The 20,126-nt window shown below is 37.4% G+C and overlaps 2 protein-coding genes across 2 annotated transcripts in view; one reads left to right on the forward strand and one right to left on the reverse strand.

The window, feature by feature from the left end:
• The first annotated feature begins 157 nt into the window (after positions 1-157).
• Positions 158-18,324, forward strand: C37H2orf69 (chromosome 37 C2orf69 homolog). Its single transcript, XM_038585280.1, has 2 exons — positions 158-545; positions 11,030-18,324. Exons 1-2 carry the CDS (start codon positions 192-194, stop codon positions 11,852-11,854), a joined length of 1,179 nt encoding a protein of 392 aa, XP_038441208.1. The 5' UTR covers positions 158-191; the 3' UTR covers positions 11,855-18,324.
• TYW5 (tRNA-yW synthesizing protein 5) overlaps positions 15,025-20,126 on the reverse strand; it is a 22,583-nt gene continuing 17,481 nt past the window's right edge. The window contains exon 8 of the mRNA XM_038585281.1: positions 15,025-18,242. Within this exon, the coding sequence (XP_038441209.1) occupies positions 17,986-18,242 (257 nt within the window). The 3' untranslated portion in view covers positions 15,025-17,985. The remainder of the gene's footprint in view (positions 18,243-20,126) is intronic.

A 20,126-nucleotide genomic window follows, 5' to 3' on the forward strand; every position in this document is an offset into this window, starting at 1 on the left:
CGCGGGAGCCCTGCCCACTTCCGGGCACACCCCTCCCGCCCCGACGCACGCCGCGCGCGCGCGCACGTCGGCCTGTGACGCCGCCGCCGCCGCCGCCGCGCTCCGTCCGGCCGGGGACCGTTGGGCGGCCCGCCCGGGTCCCTCCCTCAGGACCTCCCCCCGCCCCTGAACCGCTCTCGCGGCAGCGACCCATGTGGGAGTTCAGGCTCCTGCGGTCGCCGCCGCCGCCGCCGCTGCTGCTCCTGCTGCCGCAGCTCAGCCTCGGAATGGCCGCGTCGCGCTCGCAGGCCGGAGCCATGAACCTGGGCGGCGGCGGCGGCGGCGGCGGCGGCGGCGGCGGCGGCGGCGGCTGCGCACGGGGCTCCCCGTTGGCCGCGGCGCGCCGGCCGCAGTGCGTGCAGCTGCCCCCGGTGCCGGGAGCCGACCCGCAGCGCAGCAACGAGCTGCTCCTGCTGGCGGCCGAGGCGGCGGGGCCGGCGCTCCCTGGGGACCCGGCGAGGGAGGAGCCGCAGCATCACGTTCTCTATTTCCCCGGGGACGTGCAGGTAGGACACCTGTGCCCTCCCCGCGCGCCTCTGCGAGCGGCCTCAGTCGCCCGGGCCCCGGCCCAGTGCGGGGTTCCAGGCTTGCCCCGAACACGCCCACACGTGCCCTGAGCCGCGTGGCCCCGCGAATCCCAGGGCCCGCCCCTGCCACACCCCTGGGCCCCCCGCTCCGGGAGCCCCGGGAGCCCCGGGGTGGGGGGGAGGAGGAGGGAGGTGCCCTTGGAGGGTGACGACCTCGGGCAGAGCCAGCTGTCCGTCCGTCCGAGCTTGGAGGGGGGGGCGGGGTGTGTGCAATCCGAGCCCGAAGGAATGAGGCCGCGCGGTGTATGCATCCACCCCTATAACCTGGCGGCGCAGAGGTGCGCGCGGGGGTTCGGCCGCAGGCAGGCGCGTGGCTTTTCAGATTAACCCAGCACGCGGGGTGCCGAAAACGCTGGCAGTCATTAAAGAGCAAACGAGCAAAACATAAAGCATGCATGCATTAATTAATTAATTAATTAATTAATTAAAATAAAAATTCTAAAGGTATGACCCCCCCTTTTTACTAACTCTAGACTAAAGAGGGTGGGTGGGGAGTAAAAGGGGCAGTAATCGCTAAGCCTGTCAGTATTTTGCGCTCAACCTGAATTCTGTACTTTTTTTTTTTTTTTAGCTTTATTATTTGATTTTAGATCTTCAGGCAAATATTCGTGGCTGTCTGGTACTGGGAAAGCTGGGTCTTAATTAAATTATTATTATTTTTTTTTATTGGAGTTCGATTTGCCAACATACAGCGTAACACCCAGGGCTCATCCCGCCAAGTGTCACCCAGTCACCCCAACTCCCCCTCCCCCTCCACCACCCCTTGTGCGTTTCCCAGAGTTAGGGGTGTCTCCCATGTTTTGTCCTGGGTCTTAATTTAGGTCTCCATGCAGAGCTGTGTTGTCTAGTTTGGCGGCCGTCCCGTCAGTTAGTTAGTTAGTTGTACGTGGGCCGTTTGGTTTGCATTCACGAAATGCAAAATCCAGGCGGGAGCGTCGCGCCGACGGCGTCCGCAGCGCCCGGGGGCACCTAAGGTTTGCGGGGCCCCGGTGGGCAGTGTGCGAACCCGGGGCGTTTCCATCGTCAGAGCCAAGTTCTGTCGGGGGTAGTACGGGTCGGTGTGTGGACAGGGAAGCTAAAATGTTGGCCAGCTGGGTTTCTCACTCCCTGAAGCAGTAGTAGTAGTTTGGTTTTGAGATGGATGCTTCAGACTGATGGAGTCGCAAACTTTGTGCTCTGTGTCAAACGACGATGAAGATGCATGTAATTTTTTTTTCCCTCTTATCCTTAAAATAAGGAACCGGTCTCATTGACTGCTAATAGAAACAGTGACAAAAACAAAAACAAACCCTAGTATTTAGATTGCAGAGTAGGTCATTAATCCTCTGGTGCTCAGTTTGGGAGAAAACAGCGTGACATTACTGATAGCGGCTTCCAGAGATTGGAGGAACAGCTACTATGTGCATCTATAATGATGATGATGATGATGATGATGATGATGACGACGAACCTTTGTTGAGAGTCTGCTAAATATTTATAAAGTGTTACATCCAGAAAACAATACAAGTCTTCAGATAAGGTCTAAAAAAAAGTGCTGAATACACTTAGTGTCATACCTCACCTTTTTTTTTTTTTTTTTTTTTTTTTTTTTGTGACATCATCCATTTCCTTATGTAGCCTGAGATTCCATTAGCTTTTTGGACAGTGATCTAGTGTTGCTTTACAGAGAGTGTATGAAATGCTTTAAAAACCCAGGTCCTTTAGAGAAGAGTAAGATAATGCATCAAAAGGCTTTAATGCCAAATTGCCTAGGTTTGAACCCTGATTCTGCACTTTTTAGCTATGACATCTCTGGCTAATTTCAGCTACCTCAACTATAAAATAGCAATAATAATTTATAGGATATCAATGAGGACTAAATACGGGAATTCCTCGTGAGTAACAGTTCCTTCTCATCTTTCTGATGACTTTTTCAATTATTGGGCTACCCTACCCCAGTGCTCGGCTTGTGGACTTTTCTCCTCTACCTTTATCCCCGTAGTGATTTCTTGGAGTCTTGTGGTTTTACATTCCACCTGTACTCTGATGACCTTGGATATTTGTATAACTAGCCTAGAGAGGTTCCTGGAACTCGAGACTTACCGGTTGCATGTACAGTATTTCCTTTTGGATATTTAATAGATACCTCACACATAAAATCTCTGCATCTTTGCTTTTAAATCTGTTCTTCCTGCAGTTTCCTCATCTCGGCTAATGGAATTTTTTTTTTAGTTGCTCAAATTAGAGATCTTGAAGTTAATCTTTTAGTAACCTCTCTTTTACACCTCATACCTCGATCAACAATTAAAGCTGCTTTCCCTTCTAAACCTAAGTGATCAGAATAACCAGTTTAAAAGTAAGTCAAATCATGCCACACCACTGCTGAAAACTCTCCAGTAGCTTCCCATTACTCAGAGGAAAAGCCAGAGTACTCTTGAAGAAGGGCTCTTCACTATCTTTATCTTTTCCCACTCTTGCTTGCCTTTCTCCCTTTTCTGTCTACTCTGCCCTAACAGCGTTCTTCGTATTACTCGGGGTAAGCACACTTGACCTCAAAAGCTTTGCACATATTGCCTGGAACAATCTGCCTACAGATATCTGTGGGATTCATTACCTCACCTGTTTTGAGTTGCTCAAAAGTTGCCCTCACAGTGAGGCCTTTTCTGATCATCCTGTATCATAATCACATGTATACATACATGTGATCCCTGTCAGCTTTCCTCTTCTATTTTACCCATTTCATTTACTGTATTATTCATTTCGGTTTTTGTCTGTCTTGCAACACTACAATGTCAGTTTCATGTCTGTTTTCTTCACTAAGTATCTCTGATGCTTAGTGATTGGTGTTCAGTGACTGGCATGTAGTAGGTGTTCAGTAGATAACTTGTTGAATGAATGAATATATGTAAGTTGCTTTGAACAGTGCAGGAAGTGCTTGATAAATCATAGATGGCTATTATATGAAATGCTTTTGGCTCACATTTCTTCATATCTTTGTACTTGATTTTTTTTTTTAGCCTAATGTTTATTCGTGTGAAATTTACCCTGTTAGACACAGCTCATCTTATTAGTATATCAGTTCTTTCATAGAACCATTATTCTGGTTTGTATCATATATTAATTAAATAGGCATTCTTTCAATATCTTTATTTTTAATTTGGATAAATACCGAACAGAATTGGTCCAACAGAACTTTGTAGGGTACCATTAGAAGCTTTACTTCTTGTTGATACCGATTTGTTGTTTGGTATCAATTAGATCTGGTTGCCCAAGTAATTTTAAATTTTAATTACCATTACTTTCTTGATGTTCCTCTTGCAATCATTTTTGTTGGTGTTGTGTGTGCTTTTTTATTCTATATTTGTTATTTTCTCATTTGAATTAACAGGTGAGCTGAGAACATAGTAATTCATATTTCTTTAAGTACATTGATTTTTTTTTTTAAATCCAGTAATGATTTTGGAGGGAACAGAAATCAGGATTTTTTTAAGGAGGCATTTTCCAATTTTCTTGAGTTATCTTGCTTTTTAAAGCTTCAGTATAAAATTATACTTATCTCTTTTTTTAAGTATAAGCTTACAATTTGATGAGTTTTGACAAATGTTAAGTTATGTAACCAACACCATAATCATGTTATACAACATCTCCATCACCCTAAAAAGTACCTTTGTGCCCCACTTCTGTTGGTCTCTTTTCTCAGCCACAGGCAACGACTGATCAGCGTTCTTTCACTATAGTTTTGCCTTTTCTACATTTTCATTAATTTGCAATCATAGTATGTAGTCTTGTGTCTGGCTTCTTTCACTTAGTATATGATGCTTTTGAAATTCATTCTTACTATTGCCTGTATCATTAGTATGTTCCTTTTTATTCCGAGGTAGTTTTCTGGTGTATGGATATATAATTTGTTTACTCATTCAGCACTTGGTGAACATTTGGGTCATTGCCAATTTTACCTTTAAAAAACCTGTTTTCCTAAAGACTAGGATATAGAGATGACCATGCCCTAAACGTATGTCCTGGTGTGTCACGCCTTACTACTCATACTACTACCACACTCGCAACACTTCTGAAACCTATTACATGGGTTTTTCCTCCTACCATGTGATGCTCTGCACACCAGCTGGATATCCTATAACTCAATTCTGACAGTATCTACCCCGAGTTATTACATTTCACAAGTTAAGGGCTCAGTCCCACAAGACTGCACCCCCATTTCCAGCGCCAGTCAAAAGTCCCCGGTTGTCACCTGTGCTCCTGCAGACTGCCTATAAATTGGGGTTGCCATGATACCCTCCTTAGGTTCAGTTAATCTGTAAGAGTGACTTATGGAAACAATTTACTTACTGTTTACCCACTTATGAATGGATATGATAATGGATGAATATCTCGATGGAAGAGATGCATAGGGTAAGGTATGTGGGAAGGGGTGCAGACCTCTCTCAGTGTAGCACTCCCCTAGAACCTCCATGTATTCACCAACCTAGAAGTTACCTGAACCCATACTTTGGGGATTTTTTTATGGAGGCTTCATTGTACAGTCATGATCAGTCATTAACTCCCATTTCCAGTCTCTCTTTAGAGAATGGACGGTGAGACCGAAAGTTCCAAACTTCAGTCATGTCTTGGTTTTTCTGGTTGACCAGTTCCTGTTCAGAAGCCCACCAAGAGTCACCCCATTAGAACAAAGGTGTTCCTGTCACCTGGGAAATTCCAAGGGTTTTAGGAGCTCTGTGCCAGGAATATAGTTGTACTTGCTCTGCTGTAGGAATAATCCACCTAGCTTGAAACTTAATCATGAATGTCTCCGAACTGTTGTAGACACTTGCATGTTGTTTTCCTAAAGATCTTTGTACCTTTAACTTTAGTAGCTGTATGGGATAGGCCTGTAAGTTTTTGCAGGTCAGCAAGCATCTAACTGTGAAATAAGAACTCCTTAATCTCTCCCAAGAGATTCTTTTGCCACCTGCCTCATTGGTGATGTGGAGAAGCTTGCTCCCTACATGCCTCCCCACCGCCCAAGGGGAATAAGCGCATTGCATTCCCAATTGAGATAAAAATTCTTGAAAGAAAGCACTCTCTTCCCATAGTCTTTAGCCTTTTCTGTAGACTGGCCCTGGGTAATAGCCTGAGTTGCAGAACCAGTTTTGGCCACCTGTCTGCAAGTTCTATGGGGATGTCTTGTGTTTCTTTTTGGAATTTGGGAGTATTTATCCATTGTTTTAATGGATCTGGGTTTTGACACAACAGTAACAATACTATTTTTATATTTTAGTGCACACAATTCCTTTGTATAAGCATGTCCCCCCTTTGATCATGTAACTTAGGGCTAATCAAAGAAAATACCAAGTTTTTAGATTTACCTATGTGGTAGAGACTGAACTGAGAATTACAGAATCTTGAATTCATTTTGACTCATTAACCAAATAACTGTATAATAGAAATAACTATATAGTTTCTAGGCCCTCAGTTTCCATAGCTATAAAAAGGATTTAGCTGAGCTCTTTGAGATCTAAGTTCCTATTTTAATTTTATATCACAAATCTGAATATGCCGAGGGCAGTAGCAGCATCCATAAAAAGCTAAATGATAGCCTCCTCCTGGGAGTAAATATTTTTTAACATATGAAAAGCTATTAATGAGATTATGAACTGTAAGAAAGAATTGAGTATCTGGGAAAATTCTCAAAGGACACAAACACAGAATTAACAAAAAAGAACATTGTCAATAAACATTGAAAAATATTCATCCTTCTTAGGAATCAAAACATGCAAATTAAATAAAAAGTAAGGTATTTTATCATAGTAGTGAAGGTTTTAAAAAAATTAATGTTAGTAGCCCCTGTGGGTAAGGATGTGGGTAAATTCTTGTATACTGTCAGTGAGAGTGTAAATTGATATTAATCTTTTTGATGGGAAGTCTAAAAATTGTGATGCAAATCTATATTTATTGATATGGAACCATGCCTGAAATATATTGTTAAGTGAAAACTGTATGCATAAACTTGTTGAGGAAGAAGTAAGAATGCTGTCTAATATATGTATTTGTAAATGTGTATACTAGAGAAAACTGGAATGCTAGACTCAAATTTTAATGATTATTTCTAATTGGTGGTTTTATGGATGGCTTCTCCATCTTCCCTTCTACCTTTGTATATAGACTAAAGTTTTTTAGTGAATTTTACTTCTATCAGTTTTGGGTTTTTTTATTTTTAAAGATTTTATTTATTTATTCATGAGAATACACAGAGAGGAGAGAGAGGCAGAGACACAGGCAGAGGGAGAAGTAGACTCCAAGCAGGGAGCCTGATGTGGGACTCAATTCTGGGACTCCAGGATCAGCCCTAGGCTGAAGGCAGCGCTAAACCGCGGAGCCACCCGGGCTGCCCAGTTTTAGTTTTTTTAATAGAAAAATATTGTTAAAATTAAGTTTAAGACTGTACATTAGAAAGTAAATCCCCTTTTCATACCAATCTCTCCAGTCTCCCATTTCTCTTCCTCAAGGCTACCACTGTTGCTGATATATGTATTCTTCCAGAGACATTCTATGCTGATGCAAACTTTTTTTTTTTTTTCTTAAGATTTATTTGAGAGAAAGAGAGAAGTGCTAGTAAGGGAAGGGGCAGAGGGAGAGGGAGAAGCCAACTACCCACTGAGCGTGGAGACTGACATGGGGCTGAATCTCAGGACCTGAGCTGAATCAAGACTGGGAACCTCAGGGGATCCCTGGGTGGCGCAGCGGTTTAGTGCCTGCCTTTGGCCCAGGGCGCGATCCTGGAGACCCGGGATCGAATCCCAAGTCGGGCTCCCAGTGCATGGAGCCTGCTTCTCCCTCTGCCTGTGTCTCTGCCTCTCTCTCTCTCTCTGTGTGTGTGACTATCATAAATAAATAAAAATTAAAAAAAAAAAAAAAAGACTGGGAACCTCAAATGACTGAACCACTGGGGACCCCACGAACTTTTTTATTTTAAAACACAAATGGTAGCATAGCTTACAGGGGTTTTTTAGCCCTTGTTTTATAACGCATGTTGAGTACTCATAGACCTGCCTCATTCTTTTGAAACAAAAATAAATAACCTTATACATGTTTATTTATGCATATATGCAGTTATATCACTGAGATAAATTCCTAGAAGTGGAATTACTAGGTCAAAAGAGAAGTGCATTTAAAATTGTTCAGCATGTATAGTATATAGTGTTATAAATAAAGAAAAATCACAACTCTGTTTCTCTTTCTCTCATACTCTGTATTCATTCAATCAGCAAGAATGTTGTTGACTCTACTTTCAAAATATATTGTCTGACCACTTTTACCACCTTAATTTTTCTACCACTCAGTGTTCAAGCCACCTTGTCTCCTCAGGATTACACTTGTGTAACCTCCTGCTTCAACTCCTGATCCTTCAACATAGGAACAAGAGTTAATCCTTTCAAAACAGAAATTACATCAACCCTCTGCTCCAAACCCTATCAGAGCAAAAGCCAAAGTTCTCACACCTCCCCCTCTCCCCAACAATCTTTCTGACCTTGGTGATCACTTTTTCTTTTTGTTCACACTGCTGGAGCTAGTCTAGCCTCATTGCTGTATCTTGGCTATACCAGTCATGCTTCCACTTCAGGGCTTTTTGTAGTTGCAATTCCTTATGCCTGAAATAGCCTGCTTCACTCCCTTGGTTCCTTCAGGTCCTTCTCAACTATCATCTTATTGGAGACCACCCTGTGTTTCAAATAATAATCTTCCACCCTCTCCAAATCCTTGTATTCCTTTTGCCCTGTTCTTTTTATTTTTTTTTTAATTATACTCCATTGCACTTAACCACCATCTTAATATTTTGTGCTGACTTCTACCCACTTATGGCTATTGACCTTTCGAAAGCTGGTCTAACCAAGGAACTAAATTTTTAATTATATTTAACTTTAAATTTAAACCTGAAAACTGATAGTTCAGTTCCTAGAAAACTTTTAAGTATATTTGAACAACTTGGATATGTGAATCTGCTTTTTCAACTGTAAATTTTATGAAATCTAAATTCAGATCCAGTATTTCCAGTGAAAATTTAGCATCCAAATTGAGATGTGCTGTAGGTATAAAATACACACTGGATTTCAAAGACTTAGTAAGAAAAAGAAATGTAATCATCTCTTACTAGTTTTTTAAATCAGTTACATGTTTAAATTATAATATTTTAGATATTTGGGCTCAATAAAATATATTATTCAAAGTAGTTTCACCTGTTACCTTCTTTTTAAAATGTAGCTACTAGAAATTTTTTTGCATGGATCATGTTATATTTCTATTGAACAGTGTTGCTCTGTTTACTTATGGAGTTGTTTATTGTGTATCTCTGTACTAAATGTGAGCTCTGTGTGGGCAGGAGTTTAGTCTGTTCTGATCCATACTCAATCAGTAGGTATCCAATAAATCTCATAGAATAAATGAATAAATTTGAATGAATTTCTCCCTTTTTAAAAAAAGCTACTGTGAATTAAAATGAAAACAAAATTTATATGCATATCCTGGAACCTAAACAAAAATTTATTAATATATATATAGAATGCTTTTAAATAAACAAGAACCAAATAAAAAAGGACCAAAGTTATACACAGACACAAGTAGAAATCCAGATGGTTAATAAACAAAATTATAATTTCGTTCAAATTTTCAATAAATCCAAATTAGAAAAAGCTGTCCTTTGCCTAAGAAATTGAACGAAAAGAAGAGCTATACATACCTTTCTGGAAGATAGCATTGGAGTCTGTATAACTAATCTTAAATTATGAATATTCTTTGACACAATCTTTCCATATCCAGGAATTTATTTTTACTTATTTATTTTAAAAGGATTTTAAAGCTGGGGGAGGGGCAGAGGGAGAGAGAAAATCTCAAGCAGGCTCCATGTCCGGTGTAGGGCTCCATCTCCCCACCCTGAGATCATGACTTGAGCTGAAATCAAGAGTTGGACACTTAACTGACTGGGCCAGCCCCATATCCAGGAATTTATTTTTATTGATGTAATCTCAGATATATAAAAACATTCTTCTAGAACGTTCATTGCACAGTTGACCCTTGAACCATGCAGGGGTTAGGGGCACTGACTCCCACACAGTTGAAAATTCACATATAACTTTTGATTTCCCCCAAAACTTAACTATTAACAGCCAACTGTTGACCCGAAGCCTTACTGATACACAACAGAACAGTTGATTCAACAGATATTTTGTATATATATCATATATTGTATTCTTATAATAAGATAATCTTTTTTATTTTTATTTTATTTTTTTATAATCTTCTTTTTTAAAGATTTATTTATTTATTCATGAGAGACAGAGAGAAAGGCAGAGACACAGGCAGAGGGAGAAACAGGCTCCAGGCAGGGAGCCTGACGTGGGACTCGATCCAGGGTCTCTAGGATCATGCCCTGGGCTGAAGGTGACGCTAAACCGCTGAGCCACCAGGGCTGCCCAATAATCTTTTTTTTTTTTTTTTTAAGAAAATGTTATTATGGAGGCACCTGGCTGGCTCAGTTTGTCGATAGAGCATTGGACTCTTGATCTCCAGGTTGTGGATTCGAATCCCATGTTGGGTGTAAAGATTACTTAAAAATAGAATTTTTTAAAGATTTTATTTATTTAGTTGAGAGAAAGAGTATAAGCAGAGGGAGAGGGTAAAGCAAACACCTGGCTGAGCGGAGAGCGGATATGCGGCTAGATCCCAGGACCCTGGGATCGGGACCTGAGCCAAAGGCAGATACTTAACCAACTAAGCCACCCAGGCATCCCAAAAATGAAATCTTTAAAAAAAAAAAAAAAAAAATGTTATTAAGAAAGAGAAAATACATTTACAGTATTATGCTGTATTTACAGGAAAAAACTTACTTGTAAGTGACCTGCACAGTTCAAACCCATGTTGTTCAATTGTTGTACCCAAAATTGAAATTTGGTTGTATCCAAAAAGGGAGGGATTCAGGATAACAGCTTTAATGAGAAAATATTTTAAGGTTTTGTGTTATCAAAAAGTTTAATAAACCAATTTTTATTTTCAGTTAATGTGTTTAGGAATAGGAGATTGTATGTATACTAAATAAAATTTATTTAAAAATATCTAAAAAAATAAAAATAAAAAAATAAAAATATCTATAATCCCTTTAAAGTAAGTTTAATTTTTAAAATTTCTACTATGCTATTTAGCTATATCTTATAACCCAGTCTTTTGATAGATTTTAAGTTTAAATTGGGAAATTATTTGTTTAAAATCTTAAGATCAGAAGGTAATGATAGACATACAGTTTTCATTTTTAGTACATTAACCATTGGTCATATAACATCCCAATTTCCTCCACAATAAAAATGGGAAACTATTTTGTGGAAATAATTTTATATAAATATGTATTTAATGCTTGTTTCATCTTTCTTACCTTTCAGAATTACCATGAAATTATGACTCGTCATCCTGAGAATTATCAGTGGGAAAACTGGAGTCTAGAAAATGTTGCCACCATTTTAGCCCACCGGTTCCCCAGTAGTTATATTTGGGTGATAAAGTGCTCGCGAATGCATTTGCACAAATTCAGCTGCTATGACAATTTTGTGAAAAGTAATATGTTTGGTGCTCCAGAACACAATACTGACTTTGGAGCTTTTAAGCACCTTTATATGTTATTAGTTAATGCTTTTAACTTAAGTCAGAACAGTCTGATATCAAAGAAGAATGTAAAAGATTTGAATAAGGACTCCAAAGCATCTAATTGTAGATCCAGTTCTCACACTACTAATGGTTGCCAGGGAGAAAAAGAGAGGACCTGTGAAGAATTTGATGAGTCCACCCTGAGTTTTTACCCACCATCACTAAATGGTGCTTCTTTTACTTTGATTGGATTCAGTAAAGGTTGTGTTGTTTTGAATCAATTGCTTTTTGAATTAAAAGAAGCCAAGAAAGACAAGAACATAGATGCTTTTATCAGAAGCATAAGAACAATGTACTGGCTGGATGGCGGTCATTCTGGAGGAAGCAATACGTGGGTTACTTATCCAGAAGTCCTGAAAGAATTTGCACAAACAGGGATTATTGTTCATACCCATGTAACACCTTACCAAGTGTGTGATCCAATGAGATCTTGGATTGGAAAGGAGCACAAGAAATTTGTTCAGATTCTTGGGGATTTTGGTATGCAGGTGACTAGCCAAATTCATTTTGCAAAGGAAGCTCCTTCCATAGAGAATCACTTCAGGGTTCATGAAGTATTCTGAGACTATAAAAGTATTAATATACTTGTTCAGTGGAAGAGCAGAAGCACTTTGAGTGTTATAAATACAGATAATGAGATATAATTCATAGATGCATTGTCAGTTTTTTGGGGGAGGGCGGGGGGAGGAAGCACACATTCCTAAAATGAGTATAATGTGCAATAGTATTCCTTGCTTGTGAATGTGAACGGTTTTTAATTTGGGTTGGGTTAGAATTAGTTCATTTGAAAAGTAAAAGATGGTTTGTGATAATCCTACAAGGAGAGAGATAAGACCCTTAAGAATGAAAGTTACAATATAGTCCTTATATAAAAGGTCTTGAAAATTGTTGGAAAATTGTTGGAAATAGTTTATTTTCTGAGTAATGTTTGGGATTAATTTTGGTGACGCTAATGGTAATTAGCTATTTGGCACTCAAAACTCCATTTCTCTTCAAGTAAAGCAAAGGCACACTGATGTTTTCCATAGTTTTGGAATTAACTATACCCTGCTTCATATGTTTTGTAAACTCATAGTCATTCTTTAATATGCCACCAAGTATTTTTTTAAGAGTCAAGTATATTTGTTTCCAAATTTCCAAGAACATGCAGTAGTGTATAGTTGGTTTTTGAAAACATTACACTTAAGCACTATGGCTTAATTTTTAATTGACAACTTTTAGATAAGTTATTTTGTAGTTTCTTGACTCCTGACCAAAAACCAGTTCTTTTGGAAAAATTGTTTTAAATTGAACATAATTAGGTATATTGGGTAAAAATATGCTACAGATTTAAAATCTTTTCATCATATCAGTCTTTTGAAAGAGATCAACTTAGGTGAAATAAATGTGTAACACACTATTTGTTACTGCTCTATTGAAAAGGAGACAGATTCTAAAGATCTAACTCAATGTTTCTCCAGAAGTATGATTTTGTCTGCCAAAAGAAAGCAGCTCTCTTTGGCCAAAATGCAAAATTATATTGCTATAAGAAAAGTTACAGGGAAAGTTTGAAGACACAAATGATTTAATTTGGCTCAAAAACTGAATTTGCTTAACACTGCTACATAATTTGGGTGAGGTTTCCTTCTGCCTGTTTTTCTTGACCTAGATAAATACATTTTCAGAAACCCAAGACCTAATGAATGTCAACCAACATTGACAGCTGTGTGATTACAATAAAGGATGAACACTTTTTAATTTATTAAGAATTTAGCTTTTATAGGTCATGAAATAATTAAGCAGGGAAGTAACATTGATGCTTTCAGACTGAAAAAAAGACACTGAAGCTTAATATCTTAATAACCCAGAGGACCTAAATTTATAAAATACCGAATTAAAATGTTAATCTCTTGGTTTCTTCATAGAATTGTATTTTAATGACTATAATACATTCCAAATATTCAGTTATGAGAAAGAATTCTTACTCACCAAATGCTTAAAAATAACATCCCTTAATTCTATAAAGTATAGAATTGTATCACTCAATTTTTTTTAAAGGACATGTTTATATTGCTTCAGTTTCTTTAAATACATGTTTCTTTTGAGACCAAAAATTCCCAACAAAGAAACATGTCAGCCTGATTCTAGCATTTTATTACCTAATCTTAAAGTACCATGATGGATTGGATGGCTTCTTTCAATATTTAACAATCCTTGGTTAAATTCATTTGGTAGTGAATTCATAAGGTAGTGAATACACTAATGAGGGGGGAAGGAAAGGCACTTATTTTTACAGGATTAACATTTGAAATGGAAAAAGTAGGACTTCCTGCAGGATTCATTTTAAAAACCTGAGATATTTAAAAATCTAGGTTCTTTAGCTATCTAGTCATGTGATTGCTTAATTATAATTGTTATATGTTCAGTGAATATTGAGAATAACTTACTGGACACCTGGAACTGCCACTGCAGCAAAACTAGTGTTTAAAGTAGAAGTATTTTTTTGAATGAAAATATATTCCAGCTGATCCATATTCAAATATTTTCAGACTTCAAATTTGTCTTCTCTACATTTACTTAAAACTATTGTAAATGTTAGTGTATCCTTTTAGACTGTGCCTTTGTGTTTGTGTCTTGAGAGTCAACTGAGAAGCCACACAGATAATGTGAAAGTTGTTACCGCCACAGCATGAATGTACAATTGTATTAAATTTAATCCAGAGAAGTCTGTTTGGATGTGCTTTATGTTACTAGATTTGTTAAAACTTCAGATTGTTACTTGGAAGAAAGCTATTTCTTCCACTTTGCCAGTTTAGGTTTGTATGTTTTCATTAATCCTCCATGTTTTTCCTTTCATATGAGCAATGTTGAACCTCTCCTTGTAAATATATTTTTCTCTCCTTTAAATTGCCCCACAAGAATTTCGTATCTTCTGTTAAATTTCTTGAAGAAAATTACTCAAAAACAAGTTTTTCCTTCTATGTGCTAATCATTTCAGGTGTCTGTATTCCTTTTGCTGTCATTAAGAGACTTACTGAGAATATGGTGTGATCTGTTTTTCATTTCATTCATGTAATACCTAAGCACCCAGGGCAAGGGCAAGGGCAAGGGCAAGAATGGTCTAGGCACAGACAAAACAATCCCAAGCATTTGAGTATAGAAATGTGTAATAGACTAAGACTTAAAAGCAAAAATATGAAACCAAAGGTAGTATTCCTAAAATAGCTATTGTTATACTTAAGGGTCCTTAAGAGAAACATGTTTTAGAGGGTAAGATATACATGTAGATAGATGTCATCTGTAAATTCAGGTTGGTCTTTACAATGGCAGAGAGACCTAGCAGTTCTTAGTGGTAGAGACAGGCAGTCACTTAGGATGGTCATTTTAGTATCCCATCTAATGGAACTTTAAAAAAATAGAATATAACTTAGGTGTATTTAAAACACCCAACACTTAGGGACTGTATGCTTGAAACAAGACTTTAAGGTAATACCAGAGATGTGTGGGTGACTGCCAATCTACATTAGTTCTTCCTCACTACATCTGTGTTTTAGCACTGGAGGGAAGGAGTCAGTAGCACAGTTCCAATCCATCCAGACCTGCATTCCAGCTTTCTACATTTTTTTTTTTGTCAACTTAGATTCAGCTTAGATGTCTGTTGGCAACTTTAGATAGGTGAGAGAAAAGCCTCCCTACTAAGGTTCTTTCCAAATGTTCACATAGCTGCTGTTCAAAAGGATAGAAAGATACAAAATAAGCCTTGTTGACTTTATTTCCCTTTTAAAAAATGAGTGACAAGTTTTAATTACTGAATAAATAGAATTCCAATGTAATTATATGCCTAGACAAACACTGTTAATGTTCACAAAAACTAATTAGTCCACACATGTATTTCAAAAAGTTACTTTGAAAGAATAATAGAAGGGCAGAAAAAATACACAACTGCAGATTCTAGTCTGCCCACCTAACTTGTCTAACTTCTCAGAGGCAATCACCCTCACGGGTTTCTTGCATATTTTAGCAATTAATTCTATGCATACACCTATGTTTACTTAGAGCATACCTTTGTTTTACACAAATGGCAGCATACTATACCTATAGTTTGCAACTTTTTTCTCATTTAATCACCTTGGAAAAATTTCTTGCCAGTGCCACAATACTGTCTCATTCTTTGCATAGTGTTCCATTTTTATAGAACTCTCTGCTACTTGTTCATTAATCTTATTTTGTATCCCTTTGTCTTACTTTGTATCTTTTGTCTGTGTGGTACAGTGAGTTTTGCTGACAGAGGAAAAAAATTCTTTTATGAATCATGTCAAGCCCCTAAGCTGTAGCCAAAGAATAACAAAGATGAGCTGCACCTAAGGGAGAAAGCATGGAGAATTACTGATCTGGTCACAACGTGATTGTAGGTTCCATCACCCAGCTGTGTAAGCCTGGACACTCCCTTAAGCAATCTGGATTGATGAAGTGATTTCTAAGATCCTTTTCAGCAATAAAGTTCTAAGATTTGGAATTCCTGAGAAGTTGCAGCTAACACATACTGCTTAATATTTTAAAGTTTTAACATTAAAAACGTCTCATTTGGTCTCAATCAGGTCAGCTAAAAAGATAAAAATATTTTGAATTTAAAATAAACTCTTAACATCAGAAATTATGACCAAGGAAATAATTTTAAAACTTCCTAAAGGGTTTATTTTCTAGTTTTCTAGATAGAATTTAACTGCAACGAGAGCCATCTCAAATCAGAAAGCTAGCATCAGCTCTCAACTGTCCGTGCCCTGAATTACCTCTGTAGTTTTGCAGCAACCCTATAAAGTACAAGTTTAAAGATGAGGAAAATAAGCTTCATAAAGATTAAGTTTCTTAACTTGCCTAAGGTGATCCAGTTTGCTTCCCAAATAAACTGAATTAAAATGAACAGTCATTGGAAGATTATAATCTCAGTTTTAACTTCCAAATTTTCTACATGATTCTGGATATATACTTTGCACCAATTCTCTTAATGGTTTAAAAGAAAAAAAAAAAAAAAACAACCAAGGTTTATCTAAAAGCTGACTGTAAGTACTGTTCCAACTAACAGAGGTTTTGTCTTTTTTTTTTTCTTCCCAAGGGAAAAGCAATCATTAAACAATTTCTTTGCTTAATGTAAGTAACCAAAAATGAAAAAAAAATCTAATAATCTGGCTAAAGTAACTTCCTTTTCTAACAGACCATCTTTACACTTTTTTTGACCTGAGTAACTTCAGTATCTCTTCCTAAAGACACCTAGGAAAGAGAGTTATTTTTCATATACTTTTCCTTTTTTATTTATTGTAATCTGCTTTTTATATCTGAAATTAATCCAACTCCAAAAACAGGATATGGATGAATTATTTTAACAGAAAATTATTTTCTCCATAATTTAAAATGCACCAACTTGACGCACTCAGATTGCTTTAGATGAGCACATCTGTGTTCAGTAAATATATCTGGTCTTTTTTCAATGATGCTGCAATAGAATTACTAGGTACAAAACAAAGAATGGCACAGATCCACATACAATGGCTCATTGTCTTCAATGATGACAACATAATTGGGATCTCTCCTGTATTTGTTCTTGAAAATTTTTTTCTCTTTAGAAAAGGGTAAGTGAAAAGCATTTAGTGGGGAAAACTAATTGGGTTGAAGTTTAGCTGTAGGTATAAATTAAAACATCTGAATATTTTCTGACATTGAAAAAAAGGGGGCGGGGGGCAGTGAATGCCAAGAAAAACCAAGATCAGATCAAACAAACGTGTTTTGGATGAATCACAAAATAATCCAAATTACTATCATCTGATCCAACTCAGTCCTGATTATACATCAAAACAACCTCAGAGGTCTATCAAATACATATACTATATAGCAAACCCCAAGCATACTGAATCCAAGTCTGCAAAGTTGGGGCCTAAACATCTGTGTTTTGAAAAGCTCAAAAAGATATAGATGTCGGTTGCTCACCTTTTCCTAATCTGAATCCTGATTTTAAAAATTATCCATGCTGATGTTCCCATGTGCCTCAGAGGGAGAGGATTCTATTTAAAAGCTCCAGGAGACCTGACTGGCATGAGTTATTTCATACCTTTTCCCAGTGACTGTTCAGGGATGGACAGGTCTAAGCCACTTTAAATTAATGAGACCCAAGGATTTGGTGGCAAATTCTGGGAAATCTTTTGCATATTAAAAGAAGGCCCTTGGAATCCAGCCTGACTCCTCCACTGCATGTAAATGAAGATGCACATGGCTCAAACTGCTATTGGCAATCATCCCATGACCACGAGGGTAGCCAGCCTTAGGATGATGCCAATGCTGCAGTTGAAAATGGGAGAAAAAACCCTAGAGGCTCTTGGTGACACTACTGAATCACTGGATCAGAAATACTGAAGCCCATTCTATCAGTAGACTAAATATATAATGATTCAATACATTTTATTAAGTCATTTTAAGTTGGATTTTTTTGCTATTTGCATCTGAAAACTAGAGTGGTCCCACCCAATACAGCAGTCTTTGAATCATAAAAATCTGTATTAAATAGAAACCATAAATAACAATTCCTATTTATTTAATCCATAAGCCGAAGATTTTTCTTTCCTATTTTAACAAATAATCTTCTAAAAAATAATTTGTTATACTCTTCCAATATTTGAACTGAATTGTATTTTAAAGTTTATATTCATTGCATTCACTTCATTATTTATTCCAAGTTTTTGCTATAGGCTTTATCTTGAATGTGTAGGACCATTCGCCGTGCATAGAAGTCCCTGTATTCCTCTGGTAATTCAGCCAGTGTTTTTAAAGCTCTGTCCAAAATTTGTGCAGCTCTTGATGCTGCTGTAGGATCTTTGTTTCCATAGGTATCTGTTTTATCATAGCATTCAGATGGAAGATGCTTCCAAAAGACATTCACTCCCACTCCAAACTCTTCAGAAATTACGTTATGGAACCATAAAGCTGGAGAAAGTTTAAAGAAAAAAAACAAGTTAAAAATAAAACCTAGAGTAAAAAAAAAAAAAAAAAAAGAAACAAACCAAAATGTCAGTGAAATATCACAAATTGCATATAGCCAATGTAAGAAATTCTTGTAACTAGATCCCTTCGTTAGCACACTCCTGATTTTAACAGAATCATTTTAACTTTTATGAATTGCCAACCAATTTAAAGTGTCAATAACACAACTCTACTTTTAAAACCTTTGGAAAATAGCAATTTTCCCCTTTAACTTGAAAGACATAATAAAGTTATATTTGTTTTGTAAGTTCTGTAATTTGGGGCTATGTTTTGTTACTTGTTTACACTTCCTGAGTCATACAACCACATCAAAAGTGTTTATTTTTTGTACACAGAACATTTCAATTATTTGAGGAGTATCTTTGACCTTTTCCGCCTCAGCACAGTACTTTTGTTCTCATATTTTTGTTCTCAAAGACCTCCTATTCAAGCTGAATTTGGTTTTCTAACTTGCTTAAATTTGCATTCATTGTAGCTTCCTTAGTTTTATATTAAGCTAATGCAATTATAAATATCTTATATTTCTTTCGGCTCCTGTACAGTAAGTGTATAAAACTAAAGCAAATATTGTGGTGGAGAGGATGAATAAGTATCATCATATGATACAGCTGATTAATTTTTCACTTCCTTTAGAACATTTATTTCTTTGTTTTCAATTGAATCTAAATGTTTTCAATCTATAGGTGCCATAGGAATATGAAAGCAACATCACAATATATAACCAAGATGAAATAATAGTCATGTCAATGGGGTACTTGGGTGGCTAAGCTGGTTAAGCATCTGGTCTGCCTTCGGCTCATGTCATGATCTCAGGGTCCTGGGATGGAGCCCTGAGTTGGGCTCCCTGCTCAGTGGGGAGTCTGCTTCTCCTTCTCCCTCTGTCCCCCAACCCTGCCCCAGCTTGTGCTCTCTTTCTCAAATAAATAAAATCTTAAAAAAAATACTAGCCACATCAAAAAATGTTTAATCTTGTGAATGGGAGAAAGTAAGATGCTAAATTTTAGAAGCAAATTCATTCTAAGAGTGCTCTAGGAAAAACAAAAGCTTAAAATATTTTGATTTGCAAAACTAGTTTCAAACATGGATTTAATCTTAACTATTCTTTCAGAATCTTTTTTCCTTATTCAATATAACAGGAAAAAAGCTAACCATTCTGTTAAATTTAAATGCAAAGACAGGGGTTTTGCTTTTATTTCAAAATACATGCAAATGTTAAGTATTTCTGGCTTTTTAAAGTAGTATACAGAATAAGAGAAAACCGCATAGCTCTTAACCACTCTAAAGATACAAAACCAAAAAAATTTAAATGGCAACGCATTTAAGGACTAGTATGCTGGTTGTTTACAAAGAACTTATGAATAAGAAATTAATGATTCAATTTTTATAGATAGTTATGTTAAGGACATTGTATCAGGCCCCTTGGAGAATATAAAGATTACCAAAACATAGTTCCTTGTCCTCAAGCAATTTATAAGGTAACCCTAAATGAGATAATCATATATATTTTTAAAGATTTTATTTGTTTATTTCACAGAGAGAGAGAGAACACAGAGCAAGGGGAGCAGCAGGCAGAGGGAGAGGGAGAAGCAGGCTCCTCACTGAGCAGAGAGCCTGCACAGGGCTCGATCCCAGAACCCTGGGATCATAACCTGAGCCGAAGGCAGACACTTAACCAACTGAGACACCCAGGCACTCCGAGATCATATTCTTATTAATACTTCTTAAAAAAAAAAAAAAACTTCTTTATTTAATTCTGTCACTGAAAAGAGGTATTAATGATTAAAATACATTAACTTAGATGTGAGAAATACGACTATATAATTTGTT

This window comes from Canis lupus, chromosome 37 (genome assembly GCF_011100685.1).
Source record: "Canis lupus familiaris isolate Mischka breed German Shepherd chromosome 37, alternate assembly UU_Cfam_GSD_1.0, whole genome shotgun sequence".
In the NCBI taxonomy this organism is placed as follows: Eukaryota; Metazoa; Chordata; class Mammalia; order Carnivora; family Canidae; genus Canis; species Canis lupus.